The sequence below is a fragment of the Hippocampus bargibanti genome, linkage group LG19 (assembly GCF_051943395.1).
Source record: "Hippocampus bargibanti isolate YZ-2025 linkage group LG19, ASM5194339v1, whole genome shotgun sequence".
Lineage (NCBI taxonomy): Eukaryota > Metazoa > Chordata > Actinopteri > Syngnathiformes > Syngnathidae > Hippocampus > Hippocampus bargibanti.
The window spans coordinates 12092010-12117786 of NC_142752.1; the positions used below are offsets into that span (position 1 = coordinate 12092010).

The 25777-nt window shown below is 42.2% G+C and overlaps 1 protein-coding gene and 1 non-coding gene across 3 annotated transcripts; one reads left to right on the forward strand and one right to left on the reverse strand.

Moving 5' to 3' along the window:
- Positions 1–4400: 4400 nt before the first annotated feature.
- On the reverse strand, positions 4401–25448 carry vash2 (vasohibin 2). 2 transcript variants are annotated; one of them, XM_089022160.1, is made up of 9 exons: positions 25272–25448; positions 22667–23054; positions 19125–19213; positions 18406–18462; positions 18023–18097; positions 13510–13747; positions 12624–12767; positions 6234–6358; positions 4401–4699 (listed from the first exon to the last, which is right to left on the reverse strand). In XM_089022160.1, the coding sequence occupies exons 2-9, from the start codon at positions 22970–22972 to the stop codon at positions 4630–4632; spliced, it is 1104 nt and encodes a 367-aa protein (XP_088878286.1). In that variant the 5' UTR covers positions 22973–23054; positions 25272–25448; the 3' UTR covers positions 4401–4629. The 2 variants fall into 2 exon arrangements, with proteins under 2 accessions (XP_088878286.1, XP_088878287.1); XM_089022161.1 differs by lacking the exon at positions 25272–25448 and adding an exon at positions 24880–24951.
- trnat-ugu (transfer RNA threonine (anticodon UGU)) lies at positions 14627–14699 on the forward strand. Its single transcript has one exon. It is a non-coding gene; the product is annotated as a tRNA-Thr (tRNA).
- Positions 25449–25777: the final 329 nt, after the last annotated feature.

Sequence of the window (25777 nt, forward strand, 5' to 3'; positions counted from 1 at the left end):
ACCCCTTTAGTGGACATGTTTAACATCAAAAGAGGAACTGTTGTCTCAAGTATCTGTGATGCTGCCATCATATCAAAGCTCAGATCTAAGACAATGGTGGGTAGTGGTGGTCACTCCCAATTTTTTTTTTCCAGCCACAGCCGTCAGATGACATTTTAATTTCTTTATTTTTAGAGTTACATGGAGGCGTAACTCCCCACCTCTCATTATCATATTGTCTCTATGTGTTATGATTGTATCTTTTCTAGGCTTCCTGACGAAACCTGATACTCAGATTCATAAATAGCAGAGAAGAAAAATAAAAGAAAAATAATAATCTTAATTTGGAATCACAACCAGATTTCATAATTTCAAAACCAATAATGATAAAATATATCATGATCAGTGGCGTATAGTCAAGGCCTGCAAGGCCTTCTCTGCTGGCCTAAAATATCTGAATCACAGACTGATGTTAATTATATTTTATCCATGAATTCTTATGAAATACTTTCAAATTGTCTTTCAGCTTCCTTTCATTACTTTCCCCTTTTGCGCTGCTTCCAGGTGTGGGTTTTCCTATTTAAGCATTTAACCTATCACAATTCAGCCATCTTTGTTACCAGGGTCAGAAAACTACCCGGATGCCTTCACAATTTGTTCTGCAGACCCTGTCGCATCAAATGTGTCGATCAAACTGTTGCTCTAACGCTGGGCTCAGGAGCCTTTTTGACAAAGAGACCTATAAAAGTATATTTCCAAAAGTATTTCAGTGAGAGCCACACACACACACACGCGCACGCAAGCAAACACACAGGCACAGCCACTTTTCAACAAAATGTCAGAATGTATTATTTAAAACAACTTTGTGATAGAACTCACAATTAACATGGTTTTCGCTTCCTCATGATTGCTAAAAAGCCAGCCAAACGATCGGAATGAAAGTTAACTTGCTGAGTCCATACGCGAAGTTACTGCTAGCTAAACTGCACACGGCTCATTAGCTTCCACACTTGCTTTCTGCTGTCTCTCGTATATTGATGCTAATGTTAGCACGGGGCTTGTGAAAGTGCCACTATTCGGCTGTTTCATCAATAGTATTGTTTCATTGCAAACATTGCAAATTAGAATCAGAATCATTTCTCTCCACAAAGGCCAATCCTTCGGTTTATTCGACCTGAAGTGTACGATATTAGTCTTCATTTTATTACTCATTGGGATTATTTAAAGGGGGCATACACCTGTGTCAACAACGGCCAGTATTATCCAATCAAAATTGCGCTTTCCGCCAACCGAGGTCAGTATCATCCAATCAAAATTGCGCTTTCCGCCAACAGCCGCCCAAACAGGAAATGAACAGCGAAAAAGCGAGAATATGTACATTATTTAGTATTATCGGCGAGCCAGATGCAACCATCAAAGGAGGCATATATGGCTCGTGAGCCATCGGTTCCCGACCCCTCCTCTAACCAATCAGATTTTGAGTTGGCAACCCAACTAATCACTAACCAATCATAGTTTTGCGAAAATTGCTTTTATCACAAGTCGCTAGTGAAAAGAGCATACTGGCCAGAACAAGCACACTGTATCGGCAGCGAGATGCATAAGCAGTGTTTGAAATAATGTCTGCCCGGAGGCGTATAACTTTTACATCGGGCGTACAACTTTCAAAACGTCTCGGCCCGGGTGGCCGACAACTTCAAGAAAAAAAAAAAAAAAGGTTTTTTGTCCAATCAAATGTTTGTTTTATACAATAAAGCAAAAGCTACACACAAACCGCTACAAGCCACGTGGACTCCTCTTTCTAAGCGTCTTTCAAAAGTCTCAAGTACACTTTACAGTCACGGTATAGTCCAAAGCACGAAATAGGCTTCTGATTGGCTGCCGTGCTGAGTATGAAAATGGTCCAATGAACGTTCATTTGGCAAGTATGCAAATTGCCAAACAAACGTTCGTTTGGCTTAGAAAGCAGAGTACACGTGGCTTTAAGCAGACAACGTAACACAAACATTGCATTGTGCACCATGACGACAACTGGAGCAAAATCTTCAGCAAGGGATATTTACCATAAATTAAGCAAGGAAGCATTTGTGGTAGGTACTTCCTTAATTTAAAAAAACCTGTTATACTTCGCAACAATGTTGTTTTTTTGCGATTAGTCATCTTATTGTGTTTCAAGTTGTGAAAAATGGGGCAGGCAACTTTATGGCCAGGCAGGCAACTTTTCAGAGTTGTCTGCCCTGGTGTCCGCTAACTTTTTGTCATGAGTTTCAGACACTGGCATAAGCAAATATATTATGTTCATTTAATAGCGGTTTTGTCAATCCACAATGGCTGAAGTAGGAGAAAAAAATGGATTTGGTTGCAGATATACTGTTAAACCCATTTTCCGGACGGACTTTTCAAGAAAAGATGGACATCATTAAGAAAAATGGGAGTTATTTTCTGGCTAATTCTACCCTTTAGTGGACTTGCTTTTTTAGTAAATCACACCACTTTTTTTCAGTCTGGATTGATTCAGACGTAGCACTACTGAAGGCCTAGCGATGAAATCCACGGCTTGATATTATCATAAATCGTCCACTCTAGTAACCTGAAAGGATTAAAAACAAGATGACTTTGAAACCCTAACTTGAGGATGGCCAACTGCACATTTCAAATACACGGTGCACGTACACATCGTCCTTATCATCATCTTCATGGGGTGCCTGCAGCTTGTTGATCTTTCCAGTACTGCAACCCTGAAATATGAAGGATTATTTCTGCAAATCCAGCGCACACACACACACACACACACACACACACACACACACACACACACACACACACACACACACACAGAAGGCAGTAAAGCCTATTATCATCTGTAAAGTCGAGCTGACATGCTGTCAAGGCAACGTGTGCCATCCTTGCTTTTTTTCCTGCCTTCCAAAGGGCTTTCAGGGTCGTTTTGACACATTCAACCACTTTCGCAAAACTGCAAGCGCAATCACAAACAGTGTCCTAAGTCAAAGGCTTCCTGACCATCTCAAATAACTGCTGGGAGAATTTCTGAGTGTAAGAAATAAAGTGACTCGTCAATCCCTCCACGCACACACGCACGCACGCACACACACACAAAAAGCAACATTTTTTATTGATTGCTGAAAACATGGTAACAGTCAGTCAGATGACATCACATTTGTTGCGACGGTAGGTTGTGTGTGGGGGGGGGGGGGGGGGGCTTTCCACGGCTACACAAAATCAAGCAAGCACATTCCAGTGGGGTCACGTGTTTTTTTTAACTTGAAATACACAAACTTTTTTTAAGATGAACGTATTGTTTTTTTATGCATGTATGAAATACAAAACACCCCACTTGTTCATTTGCTCTTTTGTATAGTTTTTTTCTCATGTGTGTGTGTGTGTGTGTGTGTTTATAATAATAATAATAGTAATAATACATTTCATTTATAAGTGCCTTTCAAAACTCTCAAGGTCACTTGACAAACAGCCTTCATTGGGATAAAAAAATAAATGAAATAAGTGAAAAAGTTGACATTACAGAACTGAAAGTCAAAGACGTTTCAATTGTCTGGGTGAATTTGAAATCCATCAGCTCCTCTTAAAGGGCAACCCACGCCCCCGGACAAGTTGTGTCCATAATTTGTAAAATCACTTCAAATCACTTCTACTGAGCGCATTTTACAAAGATTCCACCGCATATAGCTATATTTTACATTTTAAGACTCGCGCTGAATATTCAGGAAGTCTTGTTTTTGAGTTGGTGACGAGTCCGTACGTGACGTCACTGAAGGAACGCCCCTGACCAAGAAAGCGACACACAATGCATTTTGGGTACTTTGTTTGGTCTTAAAACTTCGTGTTGATCCGTGTTGATGGCAAAATTAGAATGAAAACACATAAAAAACGTGATGGTGAATCATTGTGTGTTGCACCAAGACTACTATTTGATACTAGTTGACACAAATTCCCAGCAGACAAATCAGCCCATTTCCAATGGAGCTTGGGCACCATCTTGTGCATTTTCTGGGCGCTACATTGGAGTCCAGATGGCTCGAATTTATACGGAAGGACTTCTTTAATCGATTGCAAACATTTATGCTTTCCTCTTCAGAACGATTTGAATCATATTCATAACTGGATGAGGAACAAGAAAGCATCTTCTCCGAATCGGAACTCTCTGAAGCCATTGTTTTGATTCTGGAGCAAGGCAGTGTGTGACCAATAGTGACGTCACAAACAAGCGGGCGGGACGTTCTGAATCTGCCCAGTTCCGAGTTCATTTTGTGGCAGTTTTGGGACACTTTAAGTCATTTTTATTGGTATTTTGCATTTGACTAAAAATAATCAGCCCAAGTGTTTTGGGTATATTAGATGCTATAAAACATTTTTCTTATGTCAGTTAGGAAACAAAAAAATGGCGTCGGTTGTCCTTTAACTGGTTCTGCAATTGATTCTTGGCCACGTCGTCGCCGTGGAGATTTGTGCTGGCGCCAAGATGAGCCCGTCTGCAGGTTTCCCGTGATTCAACACTTTGCATAAACTTGCCTTTGGTTGCATGCAAAGTGGGCAGATTCTAAGGAGGTAGGCTACAGTTGACGTCGTTGCTGAAGGCCAACAAGGGAAGACCGTCCGGAAAGGAACCACAAGTCAAATTCGGATCTGGTATCCGTCAGTCAGTGTGCTCAATTCAGGAGATTTCGTCCCCACGCACGCCGGCCTGGACAAAATATGAAACAATTTTATTTTCCTGAAAACTTGATCATATCGACACTCCCCAACTTACGAACATTCGAGTTATGAATAACGGTACATAAGAACATTTTGCTGGTCCAGTATGTCAAAAGATGTTTGGACAGAGATATCTTCAGAATGAAACCAAAAATCTTCATAATGAAACCAAAAATTCTGAAGATACTAAAAGCAGAGGAGTAGCAGTACTTTACATTGCTGCGGTTTCTGAAAAACTACAACCAGTCCTTTGGCAACACAAAATTCCTACTTATTTCAAACGGATAAACACTTTAAGGCAAAAAATAGTGCATCCAAAAGATAGGCTGCCAAATGAAAAACAAAAATAATGTAGTTTATTCAATACATTGTAAAAATGAAAATTGTAAAGAGCAATACATTGGGGAGACTCAACAAATGCTCAAAAAAAGACTATCAATATCGCAGGGTTAATACTAGTGGGTCTCAATCGGCAGTACATATTTATCTAAAAGCTAGCAACCACTCATTTGACGACAGTGAGGTTAAAATCTTAGTGAAAGAAAATAGATGGTTTGAAAGGGGAGTAAAAGAAGCTATTTTCATAAAACAGCAAAACCCTTCACTAAATCGCCATGGTGGGCTGAGGTTCAATTTGGATCGTTTGTACAACAGACTTCCCGGGCAACATAGGCTTAGTTATGCTGATGAGGTGATACCAGAGCAAATGGGGCAATCAGGCCAGTCATAGAACCCATAGGCCAGTCATAGAACCCATAATCAGGCAGGACAATAGAAGTAATCAGGGTAGTCTCAGGGAATAGTCCTCTGCTCCCACCAACCTGAAAGCAGGACCTATCATAGCAGAGTCTGGCACCGCCACGTCTGTGCCGTAGGGATATATATATATATATATATATATATATATATATATATATATATATATATATATATATATATATATATATATATATATATATATATATATATATATAGGGCCGTAACTACCAGTAAATTTTAGTTCGCTGACGAAGTCTCTTGGATAAGAAGCGAAACGTCCGACACCTTCAAAGAAGTACAGATGACGGCTGAAGAAACCTTCTCATCGACATACAAAATATAGCACTGAAGCAACTTACGAACAAATTCACTTTACAAACGACCGCTCGGAACGTATATCGTTCGTAAGGTGGGGAGTGTGTACTGACAACATTTATGCATGCAAACAAAGCAATGACAATTTCATTGTGAATTTTTTGACATTGCTGTCATTGTTTGTTTTTGTTTTCGTATTTTGTTGTGTTGTCATAACACAGATGTCCTGGTCCACTCTTCCATGGCTTTGCACTTCTCGAATTACCGTACTTACTACACACAAAAACACACACACATGAACATAGTGATGCGAGGTGGTGCCATGTTGTCTATGACTGGCAGCTGTTGTCGAAGTCAGCTCGTGTTTCCTTTCTGCCACACAGCTGACGTTCACATTTACACACACACACACGCACATTTTATTTTGCACGACACCGTGGCCTACTTACGACTTGTCTCTGCGTCGCCCCAGTCCTCGCTGCGGGCTGACGCCCTGCCGGTGGCGGCGCGGTGACAGTGATTTGCCGCGACTTCGCTCCTTGATGGGAGACTGAGCGCTTGACGATTTCAAGATCTGAAACCCATAAAGTCACAGTGACCGCTTGCTGTCCGGCAAGGTCGATCAAAGCACACAAAAGTAGCACTTGTGTGTGTGTTAGTGTGCGCGTGTGGGTATTAAGGAGTCAGCAGGTGACAAAAAAAGTGCCGACTTAACAGGGATGCATGACGGCTTTTCCTGGCACAGCGTGAACAGCTGTGAATCACCGTTGTCGGTTTTAATTAGTAGGTCATCCGGTGCGTGCATGGCTTTGAGTAGCCACAGATTGAATGACTGGCTGTCTTTTGTCTTGTGTCACATCATTTGTTATTAAGTTATTTTTTGTCGTTTTGACTTCAAGATGGTGCCACTAGAAAGGCTGCTTTTACAGCAGGTCCGGTATTTTTTTCTACTTTCCTCTGACTTTCATCACTTTGCTGCTGTGATATTGAAATGTGTCCACAGCGGGACTAATAAAGGATAATCCGATCCAATCCATAGTTTACTCAAGTGAGAGTACGATTACTTAATGTGACAAATTTCACAATTGAATAAAACCAATGCCACATGTCAATAGAGCAAAGTCGTCACATTAAAAGGTGTTCTGTTTTACTTTCACATATGTATGTATGTATGTATGTATGTATGTATGTATGTATGTATGTATGTACGTATGTATGTACGTATGAATGTATGCACAGTAAAGTCTCGTTATATCGATATCGGTTATATTGATGATACTGCTTATTACAATACTATTTTCATTTCCCGTGCACATTTCTAGTCTTTTTATGTTCTGTTTAGTACGATTCACGGTTAATGTAGCCACAAGGGGGCACAAGCCAGTGTCTTATTGTGCCGGTCCCAAGCCCGGATAAATACAGAGGGTTGTGTCAGGAAGGGCATCCGACGTAAAAAAATTGCCAAAACAAATATGCGAATCAAACCTCTGAATCCCATACCGGATCGGTCGAGGCCCGGGTTAACAACGGCCGTCATTGGTACTGTTGACCTTCAGGGTGCCAGTGGAAAATGGACTACTGTTGGTCGAAGAAGGAGAGGAGGATGGTGTGCCCGGAGGAAAAGAGAGAAATGGAACGCCAAGAGTATAGAACTAAGAGGAGGAACTTTGAATGTAGGAACAATGACAGGTAAAGGTAGAGAGCTGGTTGACATGATGCAGAGAAAGAAGGTAGACATACTGTGTGTCCAGGGAGCAAGGCTAGAAGCTTAGGGTCAGGGTTTAAGTTGTTCTTGTTGATCATGGTGAAGACAAAAAGAGAAATGGAGTTGGGGTTATCTTAAAAGAGGAGTTTGTTAGGAATGTCTTAGAAGTAAAAAGAGTATCAGATAGAATGATGAGTCTGAAGCTAGAAATTGAAGGTGTGATGTTAAATGTTGTTTGTGGGTATGCCCCACAAGTAGGATGTGAGCTGGCGGAGAAGGAGACATTTTGGTTGGACTTTGATGAAGTCATACAGAACATCTCGAGAAGTGAGAGGGTTGTAATTGGTGGAGACTTCAATGGACATGTTGGCGCAGGAAATAAAGATGATGAGGAGGTGATGGGCAGGTTTGGACTCCAGATGAGGAACGCAGAAGGACAGATGGTGGTTGACTTTGATAAGAGAATGCAAATGGCTATTGTGAATACTTTCTTTCAGAAGAGACAGGAAAATAGGGTGACCTATAAGAGTGGAGGCAGAAGTACACAGGTAGACTACATTTTGTGTCAACGGCGCCATCTAAAGGAAATCAGTGACTGCAAAGTATGGTTGGTGAGAGTGTAGCCAGACAGCATAGGTTGGTGGTGTGTAGGATGACGCTGGCAGTGAGGAAGATGAAGAAACCAAAGGCTGAAGTGAGGACAAAATGGTGGAAGTTGAAAAAGGAAGAGTGTTGCATGACATTTAGGAAGGAGGTAAGACAAGCACTGGGTGGGCAAGAGGTCCTTCCAGATGACTGGCAAACTACAGCGAACATAATCAGAGACACGGGTCGGAAAGTACTTGGTGTATCGAGTGGAAGAAAGGTAGATCAGGAGACTTGGTGGTGGAATGGGGAGGTGCAGGAATGTATACAGAGAAAGAGGTTAGCAAAGAAGAAGTGGGACAGTGAGAGGACGGACGAGAGTAGACAGCAGACTGAGGAATTCAAGGTGGAGGTGGAACTCCACCAGGGGTCAGCTCTGAGCCCCTTCTGGTTTGCTATGGTGATGGACAGACTGACAGACGATGTTAGACAAGAATCTCCTTGGACCATGATGTTTGCAGATGGCGGAGAAACTAGAGATGTGGAGATATGCCCTGGAAAGGAGAGGAATGAAGATCAGTCGCAGCAAGACCGAATATATGTGTGTGAATGAGAGGGATCCAAGTGCAAGAGTGATGCTACAGGGAGAAGAGATAAAGAAGGTGGAGGATTTTAAGTACTTGGGGTCAACTGTCCAGAGCAATGGAGAGTGTGGAAAAGAGGTGAAGAAGCGTGTCCAGGCCGGCTGCAGCGGCTGGAGAAAAATGTCAGGTGTGATGTGTGATAGAAGGGTTTCAGCTAGGATGAAAGGAAAAGTGTATAAAACCGTGCTGAGATCAGCCATGATGTTTGGACTGGAGACAGTGCCACTGAAGAAAAGACAGGAAGCAGAGCTGGAGGTAGCAGAGCTGAAGATGTTGAGGTTTTCTTTGGGAGTGACCATGTTGGATAGGATCAGGAATGAGTACATTAGAGGGACAACTCATGTTAGAGGCTTTGCAGAGAAAGTCAGAGAGGCCAGACTGACATGGTTTGGACATGTCCTGAGGAGAGAGAGTGACTATATCGGGAAAAGGATGCTGAGCCTTGAACTGCCAGGCAGGAGACTGAGAGGAAGACCGAAGAGGAGGTTTATGGATGTGGTCAAAGAGGACATGAAGGTAGCTGGTGTGCGAGAAGAGGATGCACAAAACCGGGATTGATGGAGGACATTGATTCGCTGTGGCGACCCCTGAGGGGAAAAGCCGAAAGGAAAAGAAGAAGTACGATTCATGGTTATTACGATAATCCGGTTACTACGGTGCTCTTTTTCATCTCCCGCCGGCCATTTTGCTATGTTTATATCGATACAAAAATACTTAAGGTAAATCGATATTTGCTTAGGGTTTCTATACAGTACTACCATTATCGAAATCTGTATCGGTCGCTCCGTTGGTTCACTTGGTCACATGACGTGGTCATGTGACTTAGTCACGTGACTTGGTTACGTGACTTGGCACCAGCTTGTTACGTGTCTTGCAGTGTAGCAGACACCGTTTTGCTACCGTCTTCAACCATAGCAAAACAAAAGAATTGTGACCTCGGAACGAAATACAAGGCAATCGTGGCTGTTGAGGAGAATCCAACACGAAATCAAAGCCAAGTATGTCCCAGAAGATTCCCATAATGACGAGGATGATGAGGATGAAGAACCAACTGAATACACACCTATTGCAACAAAGACACAAAAGTTGCAAGGTGCTACGGACACGATCTTACTTAGAATCCAGAGAAAATGAATCTGTTTTTTTTGTAATGTTAAACAAGATTGAATCGTTTGTGTTAAAAGGTGAAAATGGGAAGCAGAAGAAGATTGCCTATTTTTTTAATTGCTTAATAAGATGTAAGCGTTGCAGTTTCCCTGTTGCAGTGTTATGTACATGTACACTTTACTGTACTGTATATGAATACAATCGTTTTTTGCAACAATGTTTATTGTTTTGTCTGCTGAGGCGTTATGATTTTGAAAATTACTGTACATGCCATACTGTATTAAAGATCCCCCAGTCACGTAATGCATGGCAAATGTTGCGCACAGTCGCTGCTATAGTGGGTCGGTCTTATTAATAACAAACGTAGCAGTTATCACATACAGATACAAACAGGAGCTGCTGTTACGCCACAGCTCTGCCATTCTATTCAGGCACTCTCTCAAACCTCGTTGTCGGGTCCTCCCAAGCCCCAGTCACGTAACCAACTTCCGTGTTTTGGTCTGTCGACGCGAGCACAATAAAAAAGGTGTAGCAGAGCTTATATACAGTACTGTTGTTCAACACTATTTCAACCATGGGGAAACATAAGAATTGTGATATCCGAACAACGTACAAGGCAATTGTGGCTGTAGTGGACAATCCAACAAGCAAATCCTGCATCGCGAAAGAGTTTGACATGCAGCAGAATACTTCATCAACGTAAGAAATGTAAACATTGCAATTTTGGTTTTTCATCCATGTATTTAATTGTGTTCCATTCAGATATCTTTATCGCTTGCAACGATCACTGTTTTTCATATATTTGTACATGCTGGCGTTCGTGGTTTCGTGTGAATAGAACAACGTGAGGATTTTGCATTGGTTTCATTTTTGAAAGGAAATAGTCATTAAGTGTAAAGACGTTTTTATTTTATACACAAGTTTATTTTTCACTTCACTACTGTACAAAAAGCATGCTAGATACGCAATCCATGAACCCAATGATAAAATTACATGCCATATCAAAGATCCCCCATTTACGTGTTGCCTCCCCCCCTTTTAATGCAGTTCGGCGCAGGACAGATGTATGTGTGTATGTGTACATACATACATACATACATACATACATACATACATACATACATACATACATACATACATACATACATACATACAGTGAGACCTCAACTTACGAACACCTTATCTTATGAACTTTTCGTCTTACGAACGTCAAATTTATGAAAATTAAACCTTATAATAAGCACTATTTTCATAATACACACCCACCACGGCTGGAACACCAAAGCACACGACCTTCGGATCTGGCGGAGTGATCTTAAGCGGAAGCACACGACCGAACAGCGTTCCAGCCGGCGCTACTTTCCACATCCCCTTTCTGAATTCACACGTCCATCGCCTTCGAGGAGCTTTTTGCAGATAATTTTACTATTATGGGACCGGAAAATAAACACCACAGGCTCGTGTTCAGCCTCAGTTCAAATGTGGTGCGTTACTACGAATAAATTGAAGAAACTACCAGCCGTACACGTCTACCCTGCTCTGTTTATTTGTCATCCAAGACTTGGGGTGCGTTCAGGTTCAAGAATAGCGCACGACGTCTTATGACTCTAGGCTGTTTGGAAAGCATTGTCTAACTGAATGAGCAGGGACAAACACTTGCCAACGTTTCTGTGTTGCTACACTTGAACGCACACTGTCAAGATGCGATCGAAGTCATGTCATGTCATGGTAAGCCAATCAGAGCGAGTGTTTTCACACACAACGGAACAGCGTGTCAATAGTCACGCTAAATTGTCACGTGCGAGTTGACAGCTGGGGCGGGGCCGCCGCTCGCGACACTTCAATTTCATTTCAACGAGTCACTGTCACCTCACCAGTGACATGATTACGACGAAAGCGTATCGCTGTGTCTTGTGCTGGCAAATCCAACAGTTTGCTTTGCACGAGGTGATTGTTAGACGCAATCACGTAAGTTTGTTGCTTTCCGGTTTCCGATCGCGAGTGTGCCATTTTATTCGCCCCGGCCCGCCTTCTTTTGTCGCGTTTTATTACGGGTCCATGGAATCATCTGACTCGCGCCTTTTTTTGTAACAAAATCTCTGCCAGCACCTACGGGACTTGAAGTGAATGCAGATGACATCGAGGAGCTTGTTGCTGACCATAATGAGGTCATCAACACAGAGAATTTGATTTGCCTTCAAGAGGACAAGCACAAGAAGGCCATTCAGCAGTTGATGTGCAGGCTTTTGTTAAACAGTTCCATCCAGAAAAGGCTATGAGAATCATCAACATGATGAATGATAATGTGATGCCTCAATTTTGTAAGACCTTATGTGTGACAATGTGTGTGTGTGTGTGTGTATGTCTGCAGGAATGTGCGTGTTTTTTTTCTTCATTTATGTTTGTGTACTTAAATGTTTTATGGCGCAAACACAAATTAATACTACCCTCAGCCAATCCCAACATGGCATGGGTAAGGAAAATCCAACACAACAAGGACACGTAAACCCTGGTGTATATTTAACCCTTTCATGCACAAATCATGTAACCTTGATAACGTGATATGCTGTCCACTGGAGTCACCGCTGTCCCTCAAAGGGTTAAAAAAAAAGTATTCGGGACTGAGCGGCAAGCATAGGAAAGCGACACACAGCTGACGCTGTCGTGCTTGTGCTGGGTAAGTGTGTGCATGACCGGGTGTGGGTGTCAAAATACGCTGCATGGAGTTGGCTGCATGTCATCACTTAAGTAGGTCAGTCATCCCGCAAAACCTAGCATGCAGGCGTGTGCATGCGTACCTTCATCCTCATGTCTCGCCCGTGTTTCTCCAGCTCACGCCTCATCTCCGGAGCGGCCATCTTGGTGGCGTTGAGGACCAGGTACTTCCACTCAATGGCCTGGTACACGTGAGGGTCGTGAGGGACGTACAGGCCGATCTTCACCTGCACACCCAAAACACAGATTTTTTAAATTTTCATCATAAAGCCAGTGTCTGAAACTCATGACAAAAAGTTAGCGGACACCCGGGCAGACAACTCTGAAAAGTTGCCTGCCCCATTTTTCACAACTTGAGACACAATAAGACGACTAATCGCAAAAAAAAAAAAAAAAAAAAACATTGTTGTGAAGTATGAAGGATTTTTTAAATTGAGGAAGTACCTACCACAAATGCTCCCTTTCTTAATTTATGGTAAATATCCCTTGCTGAAGATTTTGCTCCAGTTGTCGTTTGTCATCATGGTGCACAATGCATTGTTTGCGTTGCGTTGTCTGCTCAAATCCACGTGACCTCCTCTTTCTAAGCGGCTTTCAAAACTCTCAAGCGTTCGTTTGGCAATTTGCATACTCGGCACGGCAGCCAATCAGAAGCCTGTTTTGTGCTTCGGACTATACAGTGACTGAAAAGTGTACTTGAAAGTTTTGAAAGGTTAGAAAGAGGAGTCCACGTGGCTTGTAGCGGTTTGCTTGTAGCTTTTGCTTTATTGAATAAAACAAATGTTTGATTGAAAAAAAAAAAAAAATCCTTAAAGAAGTTGTCGGCCACCCAGGCCGAGACGCTTTGAAAGTTGTACGCCCGAGGTAAAAGTTGTACGCCCCGGGCCTCAGGGCAGATGTTACTTCAAACACTGATAAAGCACAAAATGGAAAAGTTGACAAATTATAGACATGCCATATAGGCTGTACCTTCTTGAGGCTGTGCTGGTATCGTTTGTAGGAGCTCTCAAACTGATCCACAAGCTCACCAAGCGTGCGGTGGTTGAGTGGCTTGTCCATAAGGTCTGAGCGTCGGCTCATGCCCAGCGAACCATAGCGTCCATTGCAGTAGACGCCCAGGACCACGTGGTGGAAGCAATGGCCCGAGAACTGCGTCTTGAAGCTGATGGGGAAGCGCTCCAGCGACGTCAGGCCGTTGGTCAAGTAGCTGAACGCAGCTCTGTAAGGATTGGACTTTAATATCAAATTGCCATTGCTGCATACAGACAAAGTCCAGCGTAGGGAGGCCAAATTCTCAAATGCTGCCAATGCATGTCAACCCCAAGACAACACATTTAAGCAACACATTTGACAGATTTTCAATAAAATGACTTGTCAAGCAGACCAGAAACCATTGTAAATACTGCTCACCTGTGATGGAAATCCTTTGGGCTAAAACATGATTAAGACCTCCTCTCCAACTCTAAAATTCATCTTAAATCACAATTTTATTCTTGGCTTTTGACTGTATTTTAGCGATTTCTTGACTGTTTTGAGTTGACTCGTTCATTGTATGAGCTTTCTTTATTTTTATTCTCAATTTGTACTTGTGTAGAGAACTTTGCGAAATAACAAAATTGACAGCCTCAGTATTTGTGACTTTTTTGAGTGTCATCAATCTAGTTGTATATGTTAGTTTTATTTTGAATCTAGTACAATTCTCGCGCGTTTTCCAGTAATCGCGGGATCAAGCTCGCCATCTGGGTCTGGTTTGAATGACGTCATCGGCCGTTGTCGGTGTTGCGAATAAAGCACATTCGTGCCAGCTGGAAAGATATTTTTCATCCTTCTTGATTTTTTTATCGTAATCAACATGCAATGGTTTTAAAGCAACTGAAGTGAACATTTTTAAAATCCGTGTCGTGAATGATGAATGGCCGTTTATACTAGCAACCCGCGGGCTCGTCATAATACAGTGACACAGCACAATAACCACACTTAAAATATGATTCGGTCGTGGGGCATCACGTTAATCTCAGGACCAAAATAGAATCCGTTTTGTCTGGTCATGCTTAATAAGGGTAATGTGGCGCAGTGAATGGCATAGGGCCTCATAGCTCAGTGGTTAGAGCACTGGTCTTGTAAACCAGGGGTCGCGAGTTCAATTCTCGCTGGGGCCTGTCTCGGATTTTTTTTTCAAAATTAATTTTACGGTTGAAAATGCAAATATTACACAACAAATACGATGTCGGTGACTGCTTTACCCCCCTCTAAACGTAAGCAGTATAAAGAGGCCACTGTAAAGAAACATGGACTCTTTAGTGTTTTTAGGGCATTTTCCCTTTTTTCCTGAGCAACATGATAGCCCTGATCAGACTGCACCATATTAACCTTTTTTAAAACCTTCTATTCTATATGTATAAGTGTTCCAAATCAATTTCACACAACAGCTAATTATGTACCTCGGTTCAGTTGATTAATCTGACAGCAGACAACCGAGTAACCCCTCAACAGAAGCCCCAGACAGTGACTCTTACTTCACACCTGTGTTCCATTACCTTGAGTCAATAATTGAAAATGAAGTGTGGGGTGTGGGGGGGATTGAATTATATCCTAATCTAGCACAATAAAGCCGTATAACGTCAAGGCAGACAGTGAGACAGAGCCTCCACTGACAGAAGGGAGACTGAATCCAACTGTATTGGACCATCAGGGATGGAACAAAAATGCGTCTGTGCATGTGCGCACACATGCTTTTTCTTTTATTTTAGTGACAGTCACATTAAAGTAAATCCGCTTGTGCATTTGTGCACTGAGTTATTTTTTTATTTGTTTATTTTTTTGGGGAACAGGCGTGGTTCACATTGTTCAAAATGTGATGCAAATATGTCTGCCTTGAGGGTTCGGAATAGATTCAAGAATGTTGCGAATGCAATCCAAGTACTACCAAAGAATGTCCTTATTGAACATAATGAAAGAACTCAAACAACAGTCCATTGTGTGTTATTTGTCATGCCTGCAGAGTGCGGTGCAGATCAAGCAAAGCGACCCACGCGCTATCCAACAGTGTTTGTATGTTCTAATTAGTTAGATATATTTGATGCTACTGTAAAATCACACGTCTATAAGTTATCAAGGAGTAGCAAAAGAAAAATCAGTTTACTATTAAAAAGAGATGTATTGGAAGTCATGAAGTGAGTATTTTGTACTGTAAATGTACCCCGTCATGGCCTGAAAATGGAGACCTTATCTGGACCGTTCCACCTCAAAACCGCAACTCACATGGATCACATCTTGTCCTCCTCATAGGGATTTTCAGTCGGGTTCTCTTCCATCCTTACCAGCAGGAAAAGGCAACTAGGATACTTCCTGTCGCGTACTTTAGCAATCAGTGTAAAATATGGGAAAGCTCACACCATCCTTGATTGGTTGAAGGATGCCGTTGGAGAAGATTTTGTTCAGTTAGTATTGTCTGTACTTGATAGAGATTAGACAGAATAAGAAGTTATCATATTTAAAAGTTTCATGCTGTTATGTTTTACTAATGTATCACTTAAAGGACAACTGATGCCTCCGGACAAGTTGTGTCCATAATTTGTAAAATCACTTGGAATAACTTCTACTGAGCGTATTTTACAAAGATTCCAGCACATATAGCTATATTTTACGTTTTAAGACCCGCACTGAATATTCAGGAAGTCTTGTTTTCGAGTTGGTGACAATTCCAGATGTGACGTCGCGTCTGGAACGCCCCTGACCGAGAAAGCGACACACAATGCATTTTGGGTACTTTGTTTGGTCTGAAAACATCGTGTTGATCCGTGTTGATGGCAAAATTAGAATGAAAACACATAAATAACGCAGTGGTGAATCGTTGTGTGTTGCACCGAGACTACTATTTGATACTAGTTGACACAAATTCCCAACAGACAAATCAGCCCATTTCTAATGGGCTGTGAGCTTGCCATCTTGTGCATTTTCTGGGACGCTACATTGGAGTCCTGATGGCTCGAATTGATCTGGAAGGACTTCTTTAATCAATTGCAAACATTTATGCTTTCCTCTTCAGAACTATTTGAATCATATTCATAACTGGATGAGTAACAAGAAAGCATCTTCTCCGAATCTGACGCCATTATTTTGATTCTACAGCAAGGCAAAGACGTCCTGGCGTGACGTCACGAACAAGGGGGCGGGACCTTCTGACACTCACCATTTCCGGGGTCATTTTGAAGTAGTTTTGGGACACTAACTCATTTTTATTGGTGTTTTGCATTTGACTAAAAATATCAGCCTGCGTCACATTTTTGGGTATTTTAGATGCTATAAAAGGTTTTTTCTGATGTCAGTTAGGAAACAAAAAAATGGTGTCGGTTGTGCTTTAAATTTGCATATACTGTCAACAAATAGCTTGGCAGAAGGCTGCAGAATTCAGGCGTCTGTCATGAATGGCTGCGTCTCCTGCCGCCAGTAAAGACAATCTTTCTGGGTTCGAGTCTTTGTCCACAGTGTCCAATCGAACATCTCTGACAGTATTATAGTACAATTTTTATCCCTTTCTCGTGTTTATTTATTTATGTATTAATTTGTTTACTTACTGAATGTATTTTATCTATTTGTCTATCTGTCTAATTATTATTATTATTATTAGTTTTTAACTGGTGTCTACAGCCATGCAAATAAATTAATCATAGTGAAAGCTCCAATGTCTCTATTAGCAATATAGCTAGCTAGCTATTTGAGTCAGGAAACATACTAGTTAGCTAGTTACCTATTCGCTTGCTAGCTGTCTATTAGCTATCTAGCTAGCTTTCTATCTATTTGAGTTACTTCCGGGTTGAGAGAACGCTGGCGCGTGTGGCTACCGCTGCTCACCCACAGAAAAACTTATCCTGTGACTGTAAAGTGACCTTGAGTTTTGAAAGGCGCTTATAAATGAAATGTATTATTATTATTATTATTATTATTATTATTATTGCAATTTTTTTGCTGACGATACTAGTGCAGCGTGTTCGACCGGAAACAAATTCCTTGTGTGTTCTACATACTTGGCAATAAAGATGATTCTGATTATTATTATTATTATTATTATTATTATTATTAAGAATCCATTCTCAGCTCTGCTTCCTTCTAAAGCGGGGTAATTACAACTCAACCTTTGCAAATATAAGACAACAAAGTTACGTGTGCCAGTATAGGGGAGTGGGGGGATTATAGTGGGGAACTTTGAAGTGAGCTCTTGTTGCTTAGCAACAAGGTTGGGTAAGAACAGCAGAGGATGGCGGGATTGACATGGCGTGTTCAAGTGCAGCAACTTCTCAGATAGATTTCACATGCACATAAAACATGTGACCTCCGACCCATTTCTGCATTTGTGTGCATGGGTGTTTGTGTTAATTAGGGGGCAGCTTGTTTTGATGAAGAAAGGGGAATCTGGGTTCATTTGGGAGTCAGGTGTCCAATTAGGGTGAGGCAAAAGCGCCAAAGCCGTCAAAAAGGATACATTCCTAGGATGACGGCTTCCAGACATTTGATTGGCAGAGATTCTCGGACCATCTCCCGCGCAGTCTCCATTAATCTGCAAAACGTTATCAAAAATAAAAAATAAACAAATGTATTACCATCTTTGACAATATGATAACAATTCAAATCTTTTTATTAAAAGAAACAAAACAAACAAATTAACACATTTTATTTCATGTGAAATTCTTTTATCTGAATCTCCTTTTCCCAGGTGGATTCTTCAAGTTCCCGATGCACTTTGAATGCATCATAGCAGTCAGGAAACTTGACTTTTAACTTTTTAACCTTGCACCATATGACATGTTGATATGTTTAACACCACCCCCGCATCCCTCGCCACCGACAATGGGAAATGTGACTAACCCGCAGAGAGGCCGGTTCTTCTTGATCTCGAAGAACTGCGTACCCGTGTGGTTATATCTGGCGGAAGCAGTTAAGAAGCGTTCGCCTGATGTGAAAGAGTGGAACGTGGGACCGATTGGACCTTCTGGCACTCCCCTCCATCCTCCTAACACACACACACACAGATTCCTGTTTCAATGGCTTTGTGAGGTCCGGATAACTCCAGATTAGGAGTGAAACCACCGTTGCTGATAAATTTAGAGAAGAACTAGTGTTACATTTGAACACTAAATGTCACCCCATTTCCCACTTCAACTTCTTCAAAAACAAAGCAATAAAAAGTGGACTTGAAAGAGAAATAACAGCAGGAGTGAGGTTTCTGAATGGGCATTCATAATCCTCATCCCTGTGGTGAATTTGATTAAAATATCATTTTACTTTTTGTGGCATGAACCTTTTCCTCTCATTAACCACGCACACACACACATAAACACACACAGTGAGAAAAAAGTGGGTGTATCCAAGTGAAATGAAAATACACATAAAAAATATATATATATATATATATATATATATATATATATATATATATATATATATATATATATATATATATATATGAGCCTTTAGAATGAAAAACTTGTGAGGACCGGCCAAAAGGTCCTCACTACATATGGTATAAAATGTTAGTGGTCCTCACAAGTCATACAAACACACACACACACAGCAAATAAGGATACTGAAGAGCCTTCATGAAATTCTGGACCGCCACAAGCCAGTCTGGCACCGACATTGCCGGCTTGAAGGTGGGCAGCGGGGGGACGTGATGCTGCCAAGGGAGAGAAACGAGAGCCGTTAGTTATTGTTTCATGTCGTCTCATGTCACATGATCGATCCAACGAGAAGCTCCAAATCCCGTGGTTTTTATTTCTGGCAATTCAGAAAGTGTTTACACAAACAGAGAGATGCATTTTTCCCCTGGCCTCTCATTTCCCTTTTTTTTTCTCTTTTGCACGTGAAAACCTGCAGTAAATGACGCCGCGGGTGTTGAGTCACGCATCCTGCCAGGCCAGCTGTATCAGTCCCACAATTAAATTGTCTCCCTTCCTGTTTTGACCGCCGTTTTCCTCCTCTTAATCCCGCCTCTCTGAACGGAAAACAGAAAGCGGGACGAGGATCACACTGTATCAAGCGGGCCCGGTGTCCGTGCCACATCCATTCAAAGTCCTGCTGGTGTTTGGAGATTATCTGATGGCCAGATTGTATTTGAGGGATTATTTTCTTTGTGTAATTCAGGCCAGGCAGGCGACGCGAGCGGGAGAAAACCATCACCACCGCGAAGGTTTGAAAGCGGGCACAGGAGCGAAGCAAGGCACATCCAGGATTACGAATTTAATTGGTTCCCAGACAGAGTGTGCCCGGCGAAAAGTGTGAATCCCAAAAATTAATTTCCCATAGTAAACCATTAAAATGAGAATAATCTGTTCCCAGGTCCCCATAAAACATAATTTTCTACTTTCTAATTTTTTAAGCCTTAAAACTATACAAAATATACCTTAGTTTATGTATAATAAATGTGCTATGGTATTATAACTAAAGAAATAAACTGTACTGTATAAAAAAATTGTTTTATTTATCTTTGTGATGGTCGTTGATGGCTTGACGGAATGGAATGAATCAGAATCAGAATACCTTTATTCGTCCCGCAATGGGGAAATTTGCAGTCCACAGCAGCAATTGAAGAAGGATGGGGTTGGGGTGGGAGTGAAAGGATAGAAAACAAGATATTCTAAGCATAACAAAATAAAAATGTCAACTGTATACCGTGCAAATGTAGATGCGCAAAAACCGTTCTATAAACAAGACTGTACATAGTGCAGAATCAAGAAATGCATTTAGATATATTGCAACAACCCATATTTACAAGTGTCCAGTTTTTTTTTTCGTTTTTTTTTCACATGTGATCATTGGGAATTGTGAAGCCTGACAGCAGTCGGTAGGAACGAGCGGCGGTACCTCTCCTTCTTGCAGCGCGGGTGTAATAGTCTCTGGCTAAAGGAGCTACCCAGAGCTGTCAGGATGGGCAGGAGGGGGTGGGAGGGGCTGTCCGTCATAGCTTTTAGTTTAGCTAGCGTCCGTCTGTTGCCCACCTCCTCTAGAGAGTCCAGCGAGCAGCCCACGACAGAACTGGCCCGCTTGACAAAGCGCTCCAGTCTTTTTCTGTCCCGGGTGGTGATGCTGCCTGACCAGCAGACAATGCCATAGTGGATGGCTGATGCCACCACAGAGTCATAGAAAGTCTTTAGGAGTGACCCCTGAACTCCAAAGACCTCAGTTTCCTGAGGAGGAAGAGGCGACTCTGTCCCTTTTTGATTAGGGCATCCGTGTTTGTTGTCCAGTCCAGTTTATTGCTGAGAGTAACACCCAGGTACTTGTAGGAGGTCACCCTCTCAATGTCCGAACCCTGGATGTTCAATGGTGCAGGTGAGGATTGTTTCCTGCAGAAGTCCACCACCAGCTCCTTGGTTTTGCCGGTGTTGATCTGGAGGTGATTCTGCTGGCACCAGTCCACAAAGTCCTTTGTCAGTCCCCTGTACTCCCTATCGTCTCCCTCTGTAATGAGGCCGACAATAGCTGAATCGTCAGAGAACTTCTGAAGGTGGCAGGTTGGGGTGTTGTAATTGAAGTCCGAGGTGTAGAGGGTGAAGAGGAATGGAGCCAGGACTGTTCCCTGCGGCGCTCCGGTGCTGCAGAGAAGCCTGCCCGACTCACAGTTCTTTACTCTCACGTACTGTGGCCTGTTTGTGAGGTAATCTGTAATCCAGGATGTGAGGTGATGGTCGACTCCGGCATGCTACAGCTTGTCCCCCAGTAGACTTGGCTGGATGGTGTTGAAGGCACTGGAGAAATCGAAGAATGTGATCCTCACCGTGCTCCCAGCATTCTCCAGGTGCAGCAACACCGTATGGAGGAGGTAGATGATGGCATCCTCCACACCGATGCTGGGCTGGTAGGCAAACTGCAGCGGGTCCAGCGATGAGCTTGCCAGCGGTCGCAGGTGGGCGAGGACGAGTCTCTCCAGCGTCTTCATCAGGTGAGACGTCAGCGCCACCGGTCTGTAGCTGTTATATGGCCGGTTTCCTCAGCATTAAACACTTGATGAGGAACGTAGCCTTCTTCTTTCATCATCTTGAGGAATGATGCCTTGTAGGTGCTTTCTCTGTGATAATTTTATCTAGTTCCTCATCAATTGTGTTCTGTTCCGCTGAATTGCTTTTTGAATCAAGTGTACAGATGGCTTGTGCGGGTTGTTTGTGGAGCCTGATTGATGGGATATTTTAACCTTGCAGTCTACACTCTGCCTTTGAACTATCAAAGTTGAAACTCTCTAACTGTCGTCTGTCTCTCTTTAATGTTTAAGCCCCCCCCTCCTCTTGGGGTTGCAAAGAGGATGTCAAGCCGCCATATATATATATACAGTGAGACCTCAACTTACAAACACCTTATCTTACAAACTTTTCGTCTTACAAACGTCAAATTTATGAAAATTAAACCTTATAATAAGCACTATTTTCATAATACACACCCACCACGGCTGGCGGAGTGATCTTCGGCGGAAGCACACGATCGAACACCACCAGAGGTTAAGTTACCAACAGTCCTTATGGAAGGTGACTCTCCTTCCATAAGCCATCAACGACCATCAACATCAAAAAGGTAAATAAAACTTTATTTTACAGCACAGTTTATTTCTTTAATTACAGTCCTCGTGTAATGCGCCTCTCTTTCTAAACAGCAATTCCCTTTGACCTCCAACGCCATTCCATCAAGCCATAAATGACCATCACAAATGTAAATAAAGTGACTTTATGATACAATGCAGTGTATTTCATTCATTACAATACAATAGCACATTTATTATACATAGAATAAGGTATGTTGTGTGTAGTTTTAAGGTTTATTTAGTTTTATGGAAACCCAGGAATGGATTATTCCCATTTTAGTGGTTTTCTATGGGATTTTTTTATTTGAGATACACACTTTTCGTCTTACACACTCTGTCTGGGAACCAATTAAGTTCGTAAGTTGAGGTCTCACTGTGTGTATGTATATATATATATATATATATATATATATTGGTCAAATCCGCTTTTCATTGGCGAGGCAAGGTGATCGCAAATCACAGTGAGAACTCACAGAACGTGTTGTATTTGCAGTCTGAGTATAGTGGATATTTTTTGTATTGTATGTAAAAAAAAATAGGGTTGACGGACAATCTTACCTTAGGCAGGTAAGCAGCATTGCGTATGGCATCCACCATCTCTTGGCCCTCGGGGTGTACGGCGATCACGTGGGCCCACATTCTCTCCCAGGTGGTCCCCTCAATGGGGAAGCCGGCGCGGTTGACGTGGAAGAGTAGTCCTCCATCCTTCTCCTCTTCCTCACGGTTGGGGCTGCTGCCTTCACTTGAATCCTCATGGGCAGCCCGACGCAACAGGCAGTGGGAACTGGAGCTCTTGGAGCGTCCGTGCCGGCTCAGCTTGGCCGACTGGGCTGCCACCCGGTTCGGGGGGTCAGGACCGGTCATGGGGAGGACAAGGAAGAGGATGACGGACGAGTCCCGCTACGGGAACATTCTCCTGGATGTGCCTTGCTTTGCTGAGAACATGCTGAGAAACCCAGCAAAAGCAAAGGTAAAGGTAAATATCCAAAACATAACAAACACATTTCAGATGGCGCACTTACTAGGAGCTCTAATCTATAGAAAAAGAAGTAAACTCGTCAAATAGCTTGAGAACTGACTGTCAAAAGACCTAAACCAGGGGTGCTCATTACGTTGATCGCGATCTACCGGTCGATCGCGGAGGTAGTACTGGTCGATCGCAGCGTGACAGTAAAAAAAACATTTGTCAGCCTATCAAACGTCCTGTCACTTGATTGACATACAGGGCAACCATTCAGATGACAACTGAATTTTTACCTTTAGGTCGCCGTGCATGCGTAAACAACGGCGCTAAACGCAGCAAAATTTACAAGCTAGTCAGCGAATTACCTCAAATTTTAAGCCCTTGCTAAAACATATGGTGATCAAAATGAGTGAGAAACCTGGATAAAGTAAGGGGGTAAAACATATTACTTTCATACGTAATGGGAAAATGTGGAGTGGCATTTTCGGACTGTTCATGGAAAATACGACATTGACTTCCCGCCGAAAAGCCAGCTGAGAAAGAGAACGGTGGACGAACTAAAATCCCAGTTGTCCGGACAGCAGTCATTTTTCACTCAACATACTTCAAAAGCGAAAGCCGCCAACCGAAGCATTGTTCCGGGTGAGTCACGCCATCGTTAAAAACAATAAGTCCTTCCAAGACGGAGAGATGGTAAAAGAAGCATTCGTTGAAGCAGCTGACTCCTTGTTCAGAGACTTAAAAATAAGGCAGAGATATTATCTTCAATCAAAGCTCTGCAGGTGTCTGCGCTGTGAAGCCATGGCAGAGGATTTAACCCAGCAAATGTGGAAAGACATCGGAGATTGTGAGTGTTCTCACTGCTGAAGTCCAGGGCTCATGGACAGTTCTGTAACTTACTCACACAGGAAAAGTACTCCAACATGAGGAAATGTGCTACCTCCTTGACTGCATTATACGGCTCCACTGATTTATGTGAGTCAGCCTTTTCCTCCATGAAGATCATTAAGTCCAAATACCGTTCCACCATGAATGATGAACATTTGGAAATGTGCTTGAGGCTGGCTGTCAGCAGCTACTGTACGGACTCTGCATCCCTGGCTGATTCAATTCAGTGCAAGTCATCAAAGTAAACTCAGGTAATTACAAAAAATGTTAATAGTCTATATAGTTTATTATGTTATGTATATTTAGTTATTATGTGTGTTGTGCAATATTGGCTTATTCAGTTATGCAAGGTACATCAACATACATTGTACATACAACGATAAGGTTTCTTCAGCCGTCATCTGTACAAATTTGAGAACCAAATTAAGAACCACCACAAACGTATTGTACATACAAAGAATCCTTAAAACATTTGAAAATAATTATGTTTTGCATTTTTGTCGTGGGTAGATCATTTTGACTTGGTAGTTTTTATAACTATGAGCCCCCCTGACCTAAACTGTTTAAAAATAGAAATGGGGCTTGACAAATGGCCCAACACTCCAACTGTGACGATGACGTCAAAGGTCTCCCCAGAAAGCGACGTCTGGTCACTCGAACTCTGATACATAGTTGGTTCTGTCTTTCGTTTTAAGTAGTCTGATCAACAGCAGACATTCAGTAAACGTGTCGCATTTTTGTAGCATAATCGAAAAATGACTGATTTTGTTGTGTCCCCCCCTCCTAAACGTCATCAATTCAAAAAACAAATCGTGCACCGGCGTCACGAAAAACACGTCGGAAAAGACGTGATAATCAAAACTGCTTTTAAGAGATGCAAAAATGCAAAATTAAATCCAATTAAAATACATTAAATAACCTCAGGCGCTTTCCCGTTTTGCTTTGTCTTGTTTTGGTGATGTGAGCCTTTGTAACTTCATCCCTTTACTTCCAACTGTTGTCAAAATCGCGCTTACATGACTTCCACAAACCGGCAATAGCGTACACATGATTTCAGAGTAAAGTCTTTCATAGACTAAAAATATGCGATGGGATGATTATCGGGCAAACCAAATTGCTAAAGAACAAAATCAATAAAAATCAATGATTCAATAATATTGAACTATCAATGAACTCGAGGCATCAAAACCTAGCAGTGAGTAATTGAGCTTTGAAAATCCCTGGCGGACATTCTTGGTTTGACTCCCTCGGTTATACTTATCTTGTTTTACCGCGGGCCACAATTACCTCTCAATAGGGGAAATACATTACCTCTTGTCAGCCTTTCTCGACATCAGCGGCCTACCCGACACCTCCCTCTCGGCTATCTCCTTCGCAAATTCGGCGTCATATTGGTTGTATTGCCTCCTCGCCAGTTTCTCGCATAAGGAAACCGCCGGCGGAGGAGAAGCAACGATGCAGCTCACTGCAGACTGTTGCCAAGTCGCTCTTCGCCGGTGTTGCTGGCTGGCTTCCCATTGGTCGATCCAACAATGAAGGGCGGGATAAAGGGGCATAGCGTTCCATCTTTGCTCTCCGAATGGTCAGTTCCGAGGTGTGAGGCGTAACAAGTCTTTGCACTATGAAAAAGATACTGATGCACTCTGTCACAACTGCTGCGGACATCTGTTTTGGTTTTACTGACTTTGATTACAGCATACTTTAAACAAATAATTGAAAAATATAAATAAATAAATAAATAAATCGCAATCCAATGCAATAAGGAAAATCCCACGAATGCAATGCAAAGGAATCGATTTCAGCATAAAAAGTTGAAA